General features: G+C 56.3%; 4 protein-coding genes across 4 annotated transcripts; 2 read left to right on the forward strand and 2 right to left on the reverse strand.

Annotated features, from left to right (window-relative positions):
• Positions 1-211: 211 nt before the first annotated feature.
• Positions 212-5416, reverse strand: PUNSTDRAFT_65652 (beta and beta-prime subunits of DNA dependent RNA-polymerase; the record flags this gene model as incomplete). The annotated part of the gene is made up of 20 exons (XM_007381617.1): positions 212-281; positions 335-522; positions 574-746; positions 793-916; positions 969-1079; positions 1131-1199; positions 1255-1341; positions 1392-1750; positions 1800-2046; positions 2095-2522; positions 2574-2858; positions 2920-3495; positions 3549-3639; positions 3694-3714; positions 3764-4249; positions 4302-4517; positions 4573-4938; positions 4991-5140; positions 5195-5327; positions 5379-5416. 20 exons carry the CDS (start codon positions 5414-5416, stop codon positions 212-214), a joined length of 4218 nt encoding a protein of 1405 aa, XP_007381679.1.
• A 184-nt stretch (positions 5417-5600) lies between these two features.
• PUNSTDRAFT_63930 (uncharacterized protein) lies at positions 5601-5867 on the forward strand (the record flags this gene model as incomplete). Its single annotated transcript, XM_007381618.1, has 1 exon — positions 5601-5867. The coding sequence occupies one exon, from the start codon at positions 5601-5603 to the stop codon at positions 5865-5867; it is 267 nt and encodes an 88-aa protein (XP_007381680.1).
• A 1016-nt stretch (positions 5868-6883) lies between these two features.
• Positions 6884-13314, reverse strand: PUNSTDRAFT_125149 (kinesin-domain-containing protein; the record flags this gene model as incomplete). The annotated part of the gene is made up of 22 exons (XM_007381619.1): positions 6884-7156; positions 7217-7325; positions 7379-7465; positions 7521-7642; positions 7691-9536; positions 9589-10372; positions 10428-10464; positions 10522-10554; positions 10612-10740; positions 10856-10908; positions 10970-10997; positions 11066-11349; positions 11403-11610; positions 11683-11869; positions 11931-12026; positions 12092-12285; positions 12374-12489; positions 12549-12559; positions 12618-12636; positions 12729-12740; positions 12895-13161; positions 13254-13314. 22 exons carry the CDS (start codon positions 13312-13314, stop codon positions 7040-7042), a joined length of 4800 nt encoding a protein of 1599 aa, XP_007381681.1. The 3' UTR covers positions 6884-7039.
• Positions 13315-14458: 1144 nt separating this feature from the next.
• Positions 14459-16393, forward strand: PUNSTDRAFT_99560 (alpha-L RNA-binding motif-containing protein). The gene is made up of 6 exons (XM_007381620.1): positions 14459-14651; positions 14728-14804; positions 14940-15180; positions 15395-15471; positions 15544-15616; positions 15713-16393. Exons 1-6 carry the CDS (start codon positions 14592-14594, stop codon positions 15734-15736), a joined length of 552 nt encoding a protein of 183 aa, XP_007381682.1. The 5' UTR covers positions 14459-14591; the 3' UTR covers positions 15737-16393.
• The last annotated feature ends 1823 nt before the right edge of the window (positions 16394-18216 follow it).

Genomic DNA, 18216 nt, shown 5'->3' on the forward strand with positions numbered 1-18216 from the left:
GCAAGACAGAGGCGGAGTACTGTTCCCACGCCGCGTATGAACGATGGGTGCAACTACATTTCCAATGACCATCGCGTGAGTATGCCCAATGGCAATACGTAATTCTAGCGCGCTTTGACTCGGTTATATCCCAAGTGACGATATAGGGCTACATTTTAATATAATAATGCTTACAAAGTGATTGTGGGAAAAGTACAAGTGCATGGATAAATCAGAGGGCACCTTCAAACAGTAGCTTTCGGGGTTTGCTGATGTTGGGCGCTGGTGTCACCAGAGCAGGTCTACGACGGGCACATGTGAGCAAGTAGTGCACAGATGAAAGGGTAGCACTCACAATGAGGTTCCGCAGTTCGCTGCAGGGTTGCCCATGATGATGCTCTCTGATACGCCGGCGATGCTGTCATTTTTGCCGTACGCAGAGGCGTCGAATAGGTGATCCGTTGTTTTCTCGAAAGAAGCCAACATCAAGACGCTATCCTTCATCTTTGCAACCCCGAACCGCGTAATACCGAGCACTTCGCCCTGTGTCGATGTGAGCCTCTTCCATGCAATGCAGTGATTAGGCAATCACACCTTATATGTCATGACATCTCCTAGCAGTGTGATATGACGAGGGTCAATACTCATGCCATGAGAGACCATGGTGTATTGGATCTCGTTGATGATCGTACGCCTCGATGCTTCGATACCCAGGACTTGAGCGACCTCAATGATATGATTCGACGACGTATGTTCGCCAACAATTCCTGTATCACAGTCAGCGGATGGATGCGTACAAATAAAGTGACGAACCCTCGGTGGTCATGACTTTCTGCAAGCCATAGCCCTCGACGAGCAACTCGTTGTCGCCCTTTTTACCCTTCGGGTCGTCCTTCTCTTTTATGTTGATGACGGCTCGTCTAATACTGGGTACTCCCTACGACTAAAGGTGAGTTCAGGTTCTCCACGATACGCAGTGGGAGACGTACCTTCACGACTACGTCTGGCAATTGCCTTTTCAGCTCCCGTAATCGATAGTATTTATCGATGCCGTCAATATATATGCGTAGTCGGTTACGCCTTGGAATGACAGTGATTGACTGGCGAGTTTACTTGAACAACGCATTTTCTGACATCGTGAGGAAGCGTACCTCCTGTTTTATCTTAAGCTTCTTCGCGTTGACTATAGCCCACTTTATGTCATCGAGGGTGAGCTCGAGCTATATCGTTGGAATGAGTACGATGCAGCGAGAGATGGGTAGTGAAGAAATCAACCTGGAGTTTCTGGATCGCATCCGTATCGACGATAACCCCAATGTAGGTGTACTCTGGAGCCCAAGCTTCTTCAAGGACAGCCGCCACCTGAAGAAGCCATAAGTGAGCAGGAGAGTCGGTCGTAGCGACAGCGCTACTACATCACCGAGATGCGTCTTCTCTAGACGACCCTTGACTATACGAGCCGATGGTTCGCTGTTCGGAGTAACGAGTTTGCAGCTGATGATAGGGGTGCTGATGACTTTCGCAGCATTGATAATCTCCTTGATACGAGGGACTCCCAGCGTGACGTTCATAGACGCAACACCAGCAAAATGGAATGTCTTCAGGGTCATCTGCGTACCCGGTTCACCAATCGACTGGGCTCCCACGGCGCCGACCGTCGAGCCGGGTTCGATCTTCGCCTTGACGTATTTAACCCAGCAGAGCTGCAAGAACATACGCAGCTGGTCTTCGGTAACCTTGGATTTATTCTCGACGTATGCTTTCTCCGTGACTGCGAGCGAAAGATAAGCAAAGTTCAAGGGGAATTGTTGGAGTTTTACCATCAGCGCCCATGGACAAGTCGGTATCGGAATCCCACTCGTCTTCGCGCTCCAAAGCGTCGAACATGCCGCGGCTCCTTCGAACCTCCGCGAGCCGATGAGCGATATGCTCTGTCACGAAGCCTCGAACCGTCGCCCGATACGCTGCTGTGCACTCCGAGACGAACTTCGATTGCGACAGTTCAGCGTCCGTGATCTCGAGTACTTCGTAGGGGAGTAAGCTCCGCCCGGCCCTAGATGATATAGACTACGAAACGGTCAGTCGCCGAGTAGAACTGAGACTGAACAACCTTACCCTAGCGTGCGTCCAGGCTCGTTCCATGTCCAATGGCTGCGCGTCGCCTTCAAGACACGCCGGGTCCAGACCGTCGTCACCATATCGGAACTGCACGATGCCACCAATGGCGTTGCGTACCGTCAGGTCGTAGTGAGTTGTCAAATCCTCAAGGGCTTTCATCAGACGACGCTGCATGTAACCAGTTTCTGCTGTTTTCACAGCGGTATCGACGAGACCTTCTCGACCCGATATGGCGTGGAACAAGAACTCGGTTGGCAGTAGGCCGCTGTAGAAGCTGTTCCTGACAAATCCCTTCGAGGGTGGTTCGCGAGACTTCTTCGGAAAGTGCGGCAGTGAACGATCTTGGAAGCCGTCGGGAACACGGTGACCAGCAATGATCTGCTGACCCACACAAGCCACCATCTGTGCAACGTTAATCACGGAACCTGTGGGGCACTATTAGTAGGGTGAAATATCGGTATCGTTCAGACACCTACCCTTGGAACCACAGGTGGCCATGATCAAAGGCGCATTATACCGGCTCAGCTCCTTCAAGCAAATTTCACCAACTTCGTCTCGAACTTTCGACAGGACGGAAGATATCATGGCCTCCAACGTCTGTTCCTGATTGCATCCCGCCTTGTTCTCAAGCAAGCCTTTCTTCGCCCGAGCGATGAGATCAAGACAAGCGGCATATGCCTTCTCCACCAGTTGATCCTTCTTGGAGAAGAGCACAGGTCCAGGAATGACGTCGTTGATGCCGAGCGAGAACCCGTAGTTTGCTACCAATAATGGGTGAGCGTCCCCGAAGAACAGCAAGTAGAGGATGTCACACAGCCTTACCTAGCCAACGAGCCGAAAGTTTCGCAACCCGGTTCATTGCAGCTGCCGCCTCATGAGGCCCATAATCTCGAAGGATTACACCGAAGATGGATTTCTTCTTCCCGCTTCCCAGCGTAGCCTTGTCCATGACCCCGCACATGATCTCGCTGTTGACGACGACGAGCCATCCATCATTCGGTGCGAGGTCATTGATGGGCTTCATACGCTTCGGGTAGTTCTCCGCTTTCGGGGCCTCCACCTTGTTGCATTTACTCTCGACGTTGACGAGAATATTCGACTTCTTGTTCGGCCGCATAAGTACGTTGAACACTTGCTTGCCCGTCCACAACCTTTGGGGCTTCCATATTGTCGGTGGTGGGATGTCGATATGGAGGTTAGCATCCGCAAAGTAGGAGCATACTTGGGTGAACTGGCTCCTGTCGAAGAACCGGTCCCTCTGAGAAAGGAGGAAGGAAGCGGTGATAAAGTCCTGAATGGCGGCGATAACGGGTTCTCCATTACGCGGCGACACCAGATTATGCTTGATGTTCATCAGCTCCAAAGCTTCTGTGCGGGCTTCTTCCGTTTGTGGAACGTCTGGAGAAAATGGTCAACTGTCGCCCTAATCAACAAAAGCCGCAAATACTTACGAAGATTCATCTCATCACCATCAAAGTCGGCGTTATAGGGACCACAAACACATTCGTTCAGACGGAAAGTTCGCCAGGGCCGTACTTTGACCTGAGCATCAGAGGGTCAGAGGTCGCCCAAGCCCTTGCAAGCGATATCACGCACCCTGTGACACATGATGGAGAGCTAACATGCGTCAATATAAGAGCAGAAGACGAGGTTAGACATTACATACCTTGTGTAAACTGGGTTGTCGGTTGAAGAGTACGATGTCGCCATCAATGATATGCCTCTCGACAATATCCCCTATCCTGAGACCATCTGCGATCGCATCCCTCTTGCCAAACTTGAGGAATTTCTTGAAACCACTGCTTCCCGCCGTCACGTAGTTTGCCCCTGGATGGATATCGCATCCATTCCGTACCGCTTGCCGGAGTTTCTCGATGTTGTGCGCGGTCACTCTCTCCGGGTACGTGAGGATCTTCGCGACGCGCTCCGGCACGGCGACCTCATCGATGCGTAAGTTGGGATCTGGTGAGATAACCGTACGCCCGGAGAAGTCTACACGTTTTCCGGACAGGTTACCACGGAAACGGCCTTGTTTACCCTTCAGCCGCTGGCAGAAGCCACGGATGGGCTTCTGGCCCATTTGAGATGGCACGCCCGGCAGCTCCGAGTTGATGTACATGGCGACGGAGAGTTGGAGGAATTCCCATTGTTCCTGATGACTTCGTCAGGTTCGGATCGCGTATAGGATGGGCAGGGAAACGAACCATGAACTGCGGCGTGGGTGCCCCTTTGGCGAGACCTTGCTTGATCAGAGCATTCGTGAAAACAATCTCAGTCAACTTGACGGTAAGATCGTCTTCGTTAGAAGCGCCGTCTTGGGCGACTGAAGGTCGAATAGCAACCGGTGGGACGGAAATGTATTGCCAGATGAATTCTTCCGGTCGGCCCTGCTCCGGTTTCATGCCCAAGAGTTCACAGTCCTGCACCGAAGTGTGAGTGCCCCCTTTCTCAGGAAGCCGCTGGAGCATCACACACCTCGTCTGATATTCGCCTGAACAGATCGAGCACCTTCAAGGGGTTCAAGTCTTCGTGCACCGCCCTTCCGATATACGTCGCTAACTCCTTCTGCGCATCGACCGCGTTCGAGAACGTCTTCTTCCACCGCTCCATCTCCTCCGCCGTCTTCTTGGCCCTGAATTTGTCGTGGATGATCTTGAGCGCGCCCGCCTTTTTGACCGTACCATTCGTCGCCGCACAGTACGGACAATAGACAACCTTCCTGGCGGCGGAGTTGACTGCCTTACATAGTGCCTGACGTTGTAGGTTTTCTAGGTTGGGGCGTCTGAACCGCTTCAGGTATGTTCGGCGATCAGGCTCTTCCAGCAAGACGCGCGCACATGTCTGAAGAAGAATGAAGTCCTCGTCGAGGAGCATGAAGCACTGTGGGCCGTACCTTGCATATGCATTGCAGCGCAGCGATGGTGTGCTTGAAGTAGCCGATATGGAAAACAGGGACAACTAGCTTGATGTAGGCATAGTGACCGACGCAATCAACGTAGGACAAGCCGCAGGTTTCGCAGAACGCGTTCTTCTCTGATGTTCCCTGGATCGAGGACTTAGGTCACCTGGATACATAAGCAGATCTATGAGCACGCACGAGTCGTCTATCGAGCACTCCGTTCTTCACCGGTGTGCGATCCAGTGCGGTATATAGATCTCGGTGGGTGACCTCAAACTCCGAAAGCTTGACAGTATCCTGGGCATTGAGTAAGGTAAACCGTAACTTCTTGCTGAGGTAAATACATGAGATCCAAGTTCACATACACACTATGGCGACATACATGACTTTTGGTGCTTGGTGCGAGACAGTGTCCTTCATCTTCGCTCTCTGGGGTCCCGTAGGAGTCAGGACCGGTGGTTGGTACCGATAGAACACGGACAGCGAGACAAAGCCCGAACAACGCGTCACGCAAGAATAACAGCTCGGGCAGCTAGCAGCGGTTCATCGACATCCTCCTCGATGCCCCTGCAGACCTCAGCCCGGAAAGAAATGAGTCCGCTCAATGTGCACGGCCCTGACGGCGTACAGCGCACTGACGATCACGCCGTTGATACCAAGCGTGACCCGCGAGCCCGACACAAGCCTTTCTTCCGCCCTGCCACGGCGCGATCTTCCAAAGAAAAATGTCCCCTTCGGGGTGACATACGATAAAATTGGAACGATACAGAGAAGATTAGCATGGCCCCTGCACAAGGATGACACGCTTTCCCGGAGTGGTAGACCTACGGGTCTCAATATTTATTGCTTTTGCTCTACTGGAAAGATATGATACTGAACATTCTTGGTAGTTCCATCCTTGCCCAACTATATTGGACGGCGGAAGTCACGCTTGACTTGAGGCCAGATTGCTCGATGTGCAGCTTCGGAATGAATGTAAGTGAAGCTTGCCAGGCTCAAACTCCTCATCCTCGCCTAAATGCCATGCTTGCTGTGATGCAGTCAAAAGTCTCACGAGGAGAGCTATGACCAGATGCTTGTAATGAATCAAAGAAACCTAGCGCTACTGAACCATCCCGTTCCCTGTCGTTGCTCGAGTTTACCATTACATGGCTTTGGAACGTCTCCTGGCGACTTCTGTCATCGTTACCGCCATCTGCACTTCCACTGTGCTCTTGGAAAAGACGTCCTCGGACGTGTCGAAGGCTCCGAAACATAATCCGAATAACTTGCTAGGATACATTCCTAGCAATGCGCTCGCAGGAATCGGCCTTGGTAGGTCAACGACCCTCATCCTTTCAACCCCCAAAAGGGTGGTGACATCGCCGTCCTCGCATCATCCAATCTCACGTCGGTAATATGAGAGCACAGCTCATTTCATCACGTAGCCTTATTTGAACTCGGTGGTCTCCTTGGTACCGTATTAATGGCCAAATGGGGCACATGGTGGATGTCCGCGATGGTCCCCGGCCAATACTGTGAGCGCTGTGTGCTCATCTAACTCGCTAAATGTGGTGAACGACAAATTGTTGCACAGTATATGCCGGCGGACTTGCGTTCCGTTTTGATCTACACGTACACTTCGTGCTATATCGATCACTTCATTGTAGAGTGTACATCCTAATGAACATGTTTTCGAAGCGGATCCTACCCTCGCTACTCGTGCTTGTGTGGCAGCGCATGACCATCGACCATGTCACGTCGGCCCTTCCGTCAACACTCGCCATGACCGGTGGACGAATGGCTGATCGATACAAGAACAGTCTATGATTCTTTCTATTCCATTCCTACGCACGAGCACTGGTGATGCGGACTGTAGTAGTAAAGTTGTACAGATGATTATGTTCTGTGGTGGTTCCCAGTGTGAGCGTGTCTGCAATGAAGGGTATACATGCAACCGGATAACTGAAGTAAAAATACGATGGTAGTGTAGCAAAGCACGGCGACGAACGTAGAACAAAGAGGACAAACGCAGAAAGAGAGGTCGTGAAGGTGTCGTAATGATTAACTAGGAAGACGGGTGGGATCAAGTTTCGATGTCCATGATTGCAATTCCTTGAGGTTCGGCGCCGAAAGAGCGTACGAGTTTGACGCGGTGAACAGAGTGAAGCAGAACCGTTTCTATGAAATCGAAAAGCATCGTCAGCGAGTGAGGGTCTACGAGCAAGAATGCCAACTGACCCCAAAGAGGTATTCCATCTCTGGATTGCTTTCCACGTTAACGCCGCTCAAGCTGGCAATCCCGACTTCTTCTAGCTCATTGGAGTGCTTGTACATATGCAAATATGGTCTGTGGACAGAAGTTCAAATCATGATTAAAAACTTGCAGTTTCGGAAACTCACCGTCGTAGAACGAACCACCTCCTCTCCCAAGTGTTCTGGGCAGCATCCACCAGCAGCATCAGATGCCCTTTTTTGGTCGGGGCGTCGCTACACATGGCCAGCATGAGAAAGAACAATAAGCAAGAACGATACAATCGCCAACCTGCGGGGTATCAACCTGGTGTTAGATATGAGCTTGAGGGTATCGATGTCGACGTCAGAATGACTGGATCTGCTCGACAGTACTGTTGTCTCCTCAACGGCGGGTTCTTGGCTTAAAACAATCTGTAATCGGGTTAGTTGGCGGAAGGCACAACAACGAACGTCGCTCACAGAACCCGGGTGACCAAATCGTTTCTGCCATAGCTCAATCGCTTTCCTCAATAGATCTTCGGAGCCCCACACATCTCGTTCTACCAGCTGCGGCCGAGGAGGTATGGTATTAAGGATGGCGCGGATGGCTTGTACGTCTGCAGCCCTTTCTTCTGTACGAATGAGCCTCGAGTAGTCCTCCACAACCGAGATCCCTCTGGGTTTCCAGGAACCCAGCGCTTCCTCCCCCCTGACGTACTTCTCCGCGGTATCCAAACGCCATAAATCCTTGGCAGAGCGAGTCAAGGGCGGCGTAAGGCGAACATTGAAGACGTTGCTGGTCTTGGTCAGGACCTTTGTGGATCCGAGGAAGGACAGGAAGCGCGAAGGAGGACGCGCGTCGCGGGTCTGCATTGTGACCGCAACGTCCATAGAGAATTCGACAGGTTCGCTGCACGTCTCCACTGCGACCGACCACGTCGCCTGCAGCAGGATCCGTTGGTTCGCGGCGGTTACACGATTCAGTAGTGTGGAGTCATGCACGCTCGAGTCCCAGGACGCCGTCGCCGACAGTATGCCCGTTCCATCAGTCTTGAACTCGACCGCCTGCTGCTGCAAGAGCGGCAACGTGATGAGCGCTTTCGCCATCGACTCGTGTACGCGTCCCTTCGCATCCAACAACCTAACATTCCCTAGCCGTATCCTCGTTACGTCAGTCCACGGGAGCTGCCGCCCCGAGCTCGAGGACAACGTCAGAATAATCCTCCGCTGGAGACCCTGATGGAGACAGCAAGCCCCAGGATCAAGGTCGCCCTGAGCGACAACCGGAACGGGTATGTAACTGCCATCCGGGGAGAGTTCACATATCTGCAGCCAGACGATGACGTCGTGTAGCTGTTCTACGACGAAGTCGGTCTCTGAGCGACGCATGGGAGGTAAAACTGGGCCGGGCCGAGGATCCGCCGCAGGGGGAGGCGAAGCGGTGCCGTTCGTCGTAGGTACGTAGCTCTTCTGATCCCGCATTTCATCCCAACGCTCCATTCGTTCGATATAAGTAGGCTTCAGTGCAGCAAAGAACTCGATAGGAGCGTAACCTTGGCGCATATACGCGAGCACCTTGGAAGTCACGGCGATGGAGAAGCTTCGCCGGAACTTTAGTTCTGTCAAGGAGGAAGCATTGATGTCGACGGCGGAAGATGTGAATACCTCCTCGGCGGGCAAAGAAGGCCCCACGAAAGCTGAGAGCCGGACTTGCAGATGCACAGAGGAGAAGTCATGCGGAGATAACCCCTTCACTGTGTCCACCGAGAGCGCGAAGGTGAGCTTGCTGCCGGGTGAGATGGTCGGCGTAGTGGGCGTGGCAGACCGAGTATTCTGGGCCGAACCGCGTCTGCTGGCAAGCGTGATATTGACGTTCCTGACTTCTACACGACACGATCCGATTGCTTCGGCCGTGTACCTGCAAAAGATCGGCACCACGGCAGAAAACGCCAACTTCCGAGTAAGCGGAGCAAGGGAAATCAGGGCGTTGCCAATGAAGGAATGCTCGGGGATCTGAACATCATAGAAAGGCTCTTCGGTCGAGAAATGGCGGGAATACGACGGGCGGTCGATAAAGGTAGTCAGGTTGCGCATGCGCTGGAGCTGCTGCTGGAGGCGATCCAAGGACCAGACGTAGATAGCGTTATGCCTTTTGTCCAGCACTTTGATGGCAACAGCCGGTTGCGTCTTCGATGCCAATTGCGGGTCGGCAACGTCTCCAAACTCATCTAAACCGGCGATAGAATCGATGGAAGAGACCGGGGCGGAGAGCGACCCGCCAGAAGCGACGGTAAAGTTATATGACACGGCTTTTCCGAGTTCTTTGCTGGAAGGAGATGAGAGTGATATCGAGAAGAATGATCGTCGTGGTGGCATACCTGATAACGTTGGCCTCTTTCACTAGCACGGCATTCGATAGGACGGTTTCTGCCATGGAGAACGAGCGGTGTGCTCTCCATTTGTCGAGGACCTTACGGATGATGCGAAGTTGCTTCGCGGTGTACAGCGTTGGCTCGAAGGTCTCCAGCTCGTCTACATTCTCGCCTCTCGCCCGAGCATCCAGTAACCGCTTCATCTGCGCCCGAACCATCTTCATCTGCCGCTCCATGTGCTCCTTCTCCGCTTTCAGATCCTCCGCCTCGCCAGCCTTGAGGTCGTCCGCCTCCACCGTCTCCGCGATCGCCGTTAGCCGGTTCTCGAGCTGATTCTGTGCGGCGTCCAGCTCGGGACTACCGTGGCTCGGGATGGCGTCCACGCTGGTGTCGTCCGTGAGTTCGCTCGGCACCGGTCGCCCGCTCTCGCTCCAAAAGTCGTTGTCCGTCACGCTCAGGCTGCTCTCGGGCCGCGATTTGGTATGGTCTCGCATTGTCTTCACCTTCGTGATCTTGTCGAATAGCTTGTTGAGATCCTCATCCGGGAGGTTGTCGAGCGTGGGGTCCATTCCGAGTTTGGCAAGCGCCGCCTCCCGCCGCGCAAAAGACCAGTCGATGTCGTCCGGGCCCGCCGACGACGCCGGTGAGTCTGGCGGCATGGCAGGCGAGTCTACACTAGCCTCGAGATCAGCAGCGGAGATGCTCAGCTGGAGCTTAGACCGCTGCTCGGCACGGTCGCGCTTCCGGCGGATCTCTTCCGGGTTCGTGAACCGGAAGACATGATGCTCGCCTGCAGGGGTTGCGATCAGCGTCGTGTAGGGCGGCCACTACGATAGACCACGTACCTAGGATGATTCGGAAACCGGATCGCAGCTTGTACGGCTACACGGAGATCAAACTTAGCTAGGGGCAGATGCCAGACAGTACCGAGGCCCATACCTGATTCGGGACAATCTGCTTCCCGTTCAAGAACTGCGGCGAGCGATCAGGTCCTGAACCGCATCAGATCTGGACTGGACCAGGGCTCACCGTAACGCCTTCGTCCAACGCGTGCAGCGTCACCTTGCCGTCGTTGTTCTCGAAGTAGCAGTGCTCCTCCAGGATGCTCTCCCCACTAAGCCGGATAGCAGCCGGTTTCTCGCTGTCCATCCTGCCGACCTGATCGCACGTTGCCGAAGATCAACATCAGCATATCGGCGCGGATGCTAAAAGATGCAACAGGAGACGCATAGCGAATCCGAAGATCATCACGTCAGGGAAGGTCGGAGCTCACCGTCGTTCGTCCAGGTTTGAGCTGATAGATGAGACATTCGCTCATCAAGGGATCTACACAGACGCAATTCGTTCAGCGTGTGGGGCAACGTCGGCATGCGCTTGCGGATCTCACCTTCGTTAAGGTTCACCAAATGCGGCATCTATTAAGAGAAGCCCCGGAATCAGCCTGGATCGCTCCCAAACGTTCCTCGGACTCCCTCGCACCCACCTTCTTCGGCGTATGCACCCCGACGTTGTCTCGCTCCACGCTGATACCGAGCTCCTCGAGCGCCTTCTCGCGCTCCTTCTGCACCTCCTGCGTGCGCTGCATCTTCTCCTCCCAGGTCTCGTTCAAGCTCTGCATGAGCTTCTCGCTCGCCTCCATCTGCTCCTGCAGCTCGGCCTTGGTGACGGTCTTGAGCGTGCCGTCCTTGGCCTGGTAGGTGACCTTCTGCTTCTCCGGCGGGATCTTGGGGTCGTACACCTCCTCGCTGACGGAGCCGCTGACGCGCGCTATACGGACATCAGGCCGGGTCGGGTCTTCTACGTGCGAAGGCGTTGCGTACCTCTGAGCATCTCGAGCTCCTCCTTGAGCTCGCGCACGAGCTTCGCGTTCGGGTCCTCGTTCACGACCGCCTTGTTCTTGATCTTCTTCGCTTGGTCCGCGTACCGGAGCGTGCTCAGCGTCTCGTCGTAATCAGCGGGGGAGATCGCGGCGATCATCGCCGTCTTCGAGTTGCCGCCCAGACTGTCTTTCAGCAGCCATGTCAAGACCTACGGCGCCACCGATCGTTAGCTTGGGGGCTTCTCCTCGAGAGCAAGTCGTTGCGACGGGAGGCCACGCACGGAGTCTCGGTAGGGGATAAAGTCGTCGCCTTTCTTCTTCTTGCCCTTGCTCTCGCTCTGGCTCGCGAGCGCGGCGATGACCTTGCCGAGCGTGGTGAGCGACTTGTTGATGTTCGCGCCCTCCTTCAGGCGCACGCCCGTCGCGCCCGTCGAGTTGGCACGCTCCGAACCGGCCAGATCGATGAGACTAGCTCCGCGAGGGTGCCGTCAGCCTAGACGAGCTCGATGTGGAAAAACGAAAGACGCACTTGATACGCGAGACCTTCTCGGTGTCCAGGTTGGTGTCGGTGTCGTGCCGCTTCATCGTCAGCAGCAGCGTGAACACCGCGTGTGAACGAGACGATCTGTTGTCCGCCCGTCAGCTCACTGTCGCCGAGGGTCGGGTGCGTATATGCGGTGAGGGACGGACGTTTCGTTCATGTTGGTGGCGGCGACCGTGCGCGCCTTGTTGCCCTCGTCCATGAGCGTCATCATCTCGTCGTAGCTGTTCACGACGAGCTTGGACAGGTCCTCGACGTACGGCCCGAGCGAGGGGTGCTCGCGCACTTTCATGTTGCCCGTGTTCTTCGGGTTGAGCAGATCGCGCACTTTCTCGTTGTAGATCTGGCGAGGATGCGAGGGTCAGCGGATGACGGAAAGGCGGGGCGCGGGGCGCTTGGGCGGGGGTTGGTGATGTGCAGAGAAAGGTTACCTCGATGTAGGAGACTTCGACGGTGAAGGTCACGTTCGGGTCCGCGGCTTTCTTGCGGTCGACGCGGTCGAAGAGCTCTTGACAGGTGAGCGGGATGATGCCCTTGTCCGGGCCATCTGTGGAATGTCGCGTGTGAAGAGGCGATGGCCGTTTACACCGTACGGAACGCGCTTACAACCCATCATACTACGACAGAAATCAGGACCTCGTTCAGGAGTCGGGAGAAGAGTGATGCGTGGCTCACCTATACGACTTGCCCGATCCTTTTCGTCAAATAAATCAGAAGAGGCACGTCAACACTTCCGCAAAGGGCTTTCCATCGAGATCACCCGTTCCAAAAGAAAGTAAAACTCACCCGTCTGTCCGTCTGCCCAAAGAAAAACAAAGAGAAAAAAAGCGGCCCATCAGCCCACGAACGTCCTCAGACCCGCGAAATACCAAAAAAAGAAAAAGGGAAAGGGGGGCAAAACCCGAAAAACCAAGACGACAACCAAAAAAACCAAAAAAAAAAGAAAACTCACAAGCCAAAATGCACGCGTTGAACCCGCCAAACGCGTGATCGAGCAGCTCGACGCCGAGGTCGTCGAACAGCGTCTGCTGCGAGCAGTACCCGGGCTCGTCCCGCGGGCCGGCGGACCAGTACGACTTGTCGAACGTGAACGGGATCGTCTTCCGCTCCGTCGCGCGCCCGGACGCCGCGCTCGCCTGTGCCGAGCCCGCTTCGGGCGGGTCGAGCAGCGTTTGGTTGCCTTGCATCCGGATGAGCGGTTTCGCGCCGCGCGCGAGCTCTGGTCGTCATAAAATCGCATAAGGGTGATGAGTTGGTGTGTGTGTGTGGATCTTTGGGAGCGAGGGCGAGGGCGAGGGGGGGGGTGCTCACCGCGCGAGTTGAGAGGTCGACATCGGACGACGACTTTGATGTTGCCGCCCTCCTCCGCCATCGCGCCCTCTCTTGTGGATGTGCCTGTGGTTGCTTCTAACGGGAGATGGTGCTGTCTACTTTTATCGAGTTCCCGGTCCCAGAAAGTTCGCTAATGCTTTGATTTGTCCTGTCGTGCGTGTTCGTCGTCGTGCGCTTGTCGATGTTGATATTCCGTGCGGAGTTCGATGCAGAGGAGAAAAACCAGGAGGAGGAGGGGAAGGAGGGAGGGAGGGAGCAGGTGAAGAGGAGAAGAACGCGTTGCTACAGCCGTTTCCGAAAAGGTTGAGCGCAGCGCGAAAAACACGGCCCGTCGTGGACTCACCCTAAAATGGGGTTACAGCCAGGCCGGCGAGCCCTGGACGTTCGTCGATTTATCTCGATGGAAGTGCATTATTGTTGTTGTCCACTGAGCGCCCGGGCATAGGAGAGCTGAAGGCTACCACTTTTGAGATGCGAAATTCGATGTGCAATGCCTCTGGAGGGCCTCTGAGTCGCGTTGAATCGGTCCTCCCGGTGGACCCTTTTTCGCCCGTTCTCACAACTTCCACTCGCCTATTCTCTCGTTCACGGTAGATTATGCCACGACTTAACGCAGTATGCTGACGATGTTGCCCCTCAGTGCGCGACGCCGCACGATACCTCTAGCAGTAGCAGTAACCCTGATATAGGGGTCTTTACCAACGCTCTCAACGACGAGCTCCCAAGTTTTCCGGCAACTTCTCGTTGTCGAAATCATCGGTAGACTCCCGAAGCAAGTACCTCACGGTTGAGGGGCTGCACTGTGTCCCGGTTTGGACGAAGGAGTATCGATATTGGCGGTCTATATTCCCTAACACTACCTTTGCCTGCAACTCCTTCGACCCTACAGTAAATCCTTCTGAATTTCATGCTTAGCACACTGACACATGTTCCTCTGAGCTCCTCCCACATGTATTCATCATTTCTATGCGGTCCAGGGGTGCATAATCGTTGAGTTCGTCGTTGAACACGATGTGCTGGCGGCAAACCCAACTTTAGGGTCCTTCACAACGCGCGTCTGGTTTTTCGCGCTGCGCTCAACCTTTTCGGAAACGGCTGTAAATCACGCGTACCGAACGAACATTCCCAACGGGCGTCTGACGCTGTTCCTGGCGCAGTTTCCTTTCCCGCCACCATCCCCTCTCGAGGCCGACGAAAAGTACACAGACACCATCTATTATATCTAACACAGCGCTCTGACCCGGGCATTACATCCGGCCTCCGACTCCTTTTCAACATCGGTATCCGGACGTATACGTAGAGCGTATCGAAGGGGAGATGGTCCGCCAGTTCAAGCACCACGAGCAAAAACTGCTCAAGAAGGTCGACTTCCTCACCGTGCGTTTTTTTTCTTTTCTTTTCATAATCAACCCGATAGGAAAAAAATCGAGATCGCTAATGTTCGGTTCACAAGTGGAAGCAAGATGCGAACCTGCGCGAGGTCAAGGTGATGCGGCGGTACCACATCCAGGACCGGGAGGACTATCACAAGTGCGGCTCCTTGTCTCGTTTTTCGGTTTTTTTGTGGAAGCTCTCGGATCCTTCCCTTTCACCCAGCCCCCCTTCCCCCTCCTTCTCTCTCTCTCTCCGCCCCGCCTCCGCTTTTCTGATCCACCCCGACGATAGATACAACAAGCTATGCGGCGCCCTGCGCGCGTACGCGCACCGGCTGTCGCTCCTCCCGGCGCAGGACCCGTTCCGGACCAGGATGGAGTCGCAGCTGCTCGCGAAGCTGTACGATACGGGCGTGCTGAACGGGCAGGCGAAGCTGTCCGACGTGGAGCATAAAGTCACCGTCGCCGCGTTCTGCAGGAGGCGGTTGGCGGTCGTGATGTGCGCGAGCAAGATGGCGGAGACGGTCAGCGCGGTGCGTCGATCCTTTTAATCGTTATTATTATTATCGTTTTTTTACCCCTCTCTTCCTCTCTCTTTCTCCTTCTCTCTTTTTTCCCTCCTCTCGTTTTTCCCTCCTCTTTTTTTTTACCCCTTTCCCCCCCCCTCTTCCGTTTTCTTTCGGTGTTGATCGGGTCATGGACGGCGCTGCTGACACAGTGTCCGCGATCGTTCGTGGTGCGTTTTAGGCCGTCAAGTTTATCGAGCAGGGCCACGTGCGCGTCGGCCCGGAGACGGTGACCGACCCCGCCTTCCTGGTGACGAGGTAAACGTCCTCTCTCATCCATTTTTTCTCGTCCACGGCCCGCTGTAACGCGTCCGCCCAAAAACGCAACAGGAACATGGAAGACTTTGTGACCTGGGTCGACACCTCCAAGCTCAAGCGCACCATCATGCGCTACAATGACGAGGTGAGCTCTCCCCACCCTATCCATCCATCCATCCGTCCATCGTTCCCGGCTTTCCCTGTCATTCGTCACGGCTGACTAACGTTTCTTTGCGCGCAGCTGGACGACTTCGATCTTCTCTGAGCCGTGAATGACACTCTGCATGACTCAGTCTCAGCAAGCGTTTTTTTTTTTGACCGGGGGGGAAAGGTGGGGAAAAGTGGGAGGGGCGTTTATGGGCGCTGTTCGAAGTACGCCCCTGACGCCGGGAACGCGGGTTCCCAAAAAAAAAGGATATCGTGTGCTCCGTTCGGGACATGCCGTACGTCGGGGGTTCGGGAGACCCCATCCAGAGCAGCAAAAAAGCGAAGGCGACGAGAGATACATCAAGGCAAGCCCCGGGCGCGGCGATGGGTGGCACTGCGATATTCATCATGCATCAGCCCCCTTCTCTCTCCATCCTCCATCGCGCGCGCATCATCGAGACGCGCACAAGCAGCTGTTCTTCCCTTTTTTGTCGACGGTGGTGAGGATGGGACGGGGAAAGGTGAAAAAAAAAAGTTTACTTGGTTGGGACTGCTCTCTCTCTCTCTCCGGTGTGGGGCGCTCTTCGGCGATTTGACGCTCGGCCGGGGGGGGCATTTGCGCGGATAAGGGCGCGTTTCGCAGCTCTTTCCCGGTTTTCGCTTTGTCGATCTGGCCTGCCAAAAAGTAGTACATGTGTCGTTCGCGGACGAGCTCGTTGTATGACCATAGCTGTTCCCCCGTATACTGTACACCGTTAGCGTAGATCTCGAAAAAAAAACACTGGTAATGATAGCGGTCGCCCAAAGCCACGTGGACGAAGGCTCCGCGGACGAGGGGATGGAGCTTCCGTTGGGCGCCTGCGCCGCGCCGGGGCTCCCACGGCCTGGGCGAGTGTGACTGTTCCCCGACTCGTGCCCGCCTCGCCAACGCCCCCGCGCCCCCCTTCCCCTCGCGATCGACCCTCGTCGCCTCCCGCTCCCCGCCGCCGCTCCTCCCGCCCGAACGAAACGTCGACTGCCGCACCGTCGGCCACCGCCATCACCGACCGAACCCACCCGGCGCGGCCCAACCTCAACCGCCACCGCGCGACCCTCGGCAAACTCGAAAGGGGAGAGACCAAAGGCGCACACACCTCCGCCCAAAGCCAGCCCAGCCCACCCCCGCAGCGTAAGTGTGGGCACCCTCCTCCCAACCGCTGCCACCCTCCGTGGCCCGCCCCACGCACCAACGTTTCGCCCGACGCTCACCGTATCCCTCTCTCTCTCTCTCTCCAGGACCCCCGCCCCCCCGCGCGCGGCCGAGACCCCCCAGCCGTCGCATGCGCGCGCCCCGGTCGCAGATCCCGCGTCCGATACACGATCCTCCCTCCCTCCCCGCCCCCAGCCCCCCGCGATGCTCGGCCCGCGCCAGCCCGCCGCGATGATGAACCTCGGCGCGCCCATCCCCAACGCCTTCCCGCCCAGCCACCTCCAGCACCCGCACCCCCAGCAGCAGCAGCAGCAGCCCGGCCCCGGCCAGCACCCGCACCACGCGGGCGGTCCAGGCGGCATGCTCGTCGGCCAGCCGCCCCTCAACCTCGCCGGCGTCGGCGCGAACCCCGCAGCGGGCGCGGGCCTCCCCGCGAGCAACTACCCGATGCAGCTCGCGCGCCAGCATCCATTTCAGCAGCAGCAACAACAACAACAACAACAAGGGCAACCGGGGCAGCAGCATCAACAGCCCCCCACCCAACCTCAACCCCACCCGCAACAACAACAACAACCACCTCCACCCCAATCCCAGCAGCAGCAGCAGCAGCAGCAGCCGCAACCACCACAACTAGCGCAGCAGCAGCAGCCACCGCAACAGCATCACCACATTCCCCAAGGCCAGCCCCAGCCCGTGTCTCAGCAGCAGCTCCACCAAGCCCAAGCCCAAGCCCAAGCCCAAGCCCAAGCCCAAGCGGCGCAACGCCAGCTCATGGGCCAACCCGTCCCACCCCCCTCGGGCGCCCCGCCATTCGGCATCGGCGTCGGCGTCGGCGTCGGTATGCCCAACGGCCTCGTCGGCGCGCGCCGCGTCGTCTCCACGCCCGGCGGCATGCCCGCCCTCGGTATGGGCGTCGGGATGGCCATGGGCATGAACGGCCTGAACGGCCTGAACGGCATGAACGGCATGAACGGTATGAACGGTATGAACGGCCTCGGCATGTCCGTGCCCGCGGCGGGGATGACGCAGCAGCAGCAGCAGCAACAACAACAACAACACCAGCAGCAACAACAGCGGCTCCGGGACGTGATGCTCGCGCGGCACCAGGCGTCTCAAGCCCAAGCCCAAGCCCAAGCCCAAGCCCAAGCTCAGGCGCACGGCTCGCCCGTCGGTATGCCCCGCGCACCGGGTCCGGGTCCGGCGACGACGCCCCACGTCGCCTCGCCCCGCCATCCGCCACATCCGCACCACCACCCGCACCACCACCCGCACCTCCAGCACCATCCCCAACAGCACCCGTCCCAGCAGCAGCAGCAGCAGCTCCAGGGAGGAGGAGGAGGAGGAGGAGGAGGAGGAGGAGGAGGGAGGGGGAGGTCTGCCGAACGGCGTTTGGGCCGCATAGTGGGCGC

This window comes from Punctularia strigosozonata (assembly GCF_000264995.1).
Source record: "Punctularia strigosozonata HHB-11173 SS5 unplaced genomic scaffold PUNSTscaffold_4, whole genome shotgun sequence".
NCBI classification, from domain to species: Eukaryota; Fungi; Basidiomycota; class Agaricomycetes; order Corticiales; family Punctulariaceae; genus Punctularia; species Punctularia strigosozonata.

Bases quoted from the DNA above. Each gene is read 5' to 3' on its own strand.
- PUNSTDRAFT_99560 (XM_007381620.1), top strand. From the start codon at position 14,592: ATGGTCCGCCAGTTCAAGCACCACGAGCAAAAACTGCTCAAGAAGGTC. The intron at 14,652-14,727 runs GTGCGTTTTTTT...TCGGTTCACAAG, and splicing joins AGAAGGTCGACTTCCTCACC to TGGAAGCAAGATGCGAACCT. The intron at 15,617-15,712 runs GTGAGCTCTCCC...CTTTGCGCGCAG, and splicing joins TCATGCGCTACAATGACGAG to CTGGACGACTTCGATCTTCT.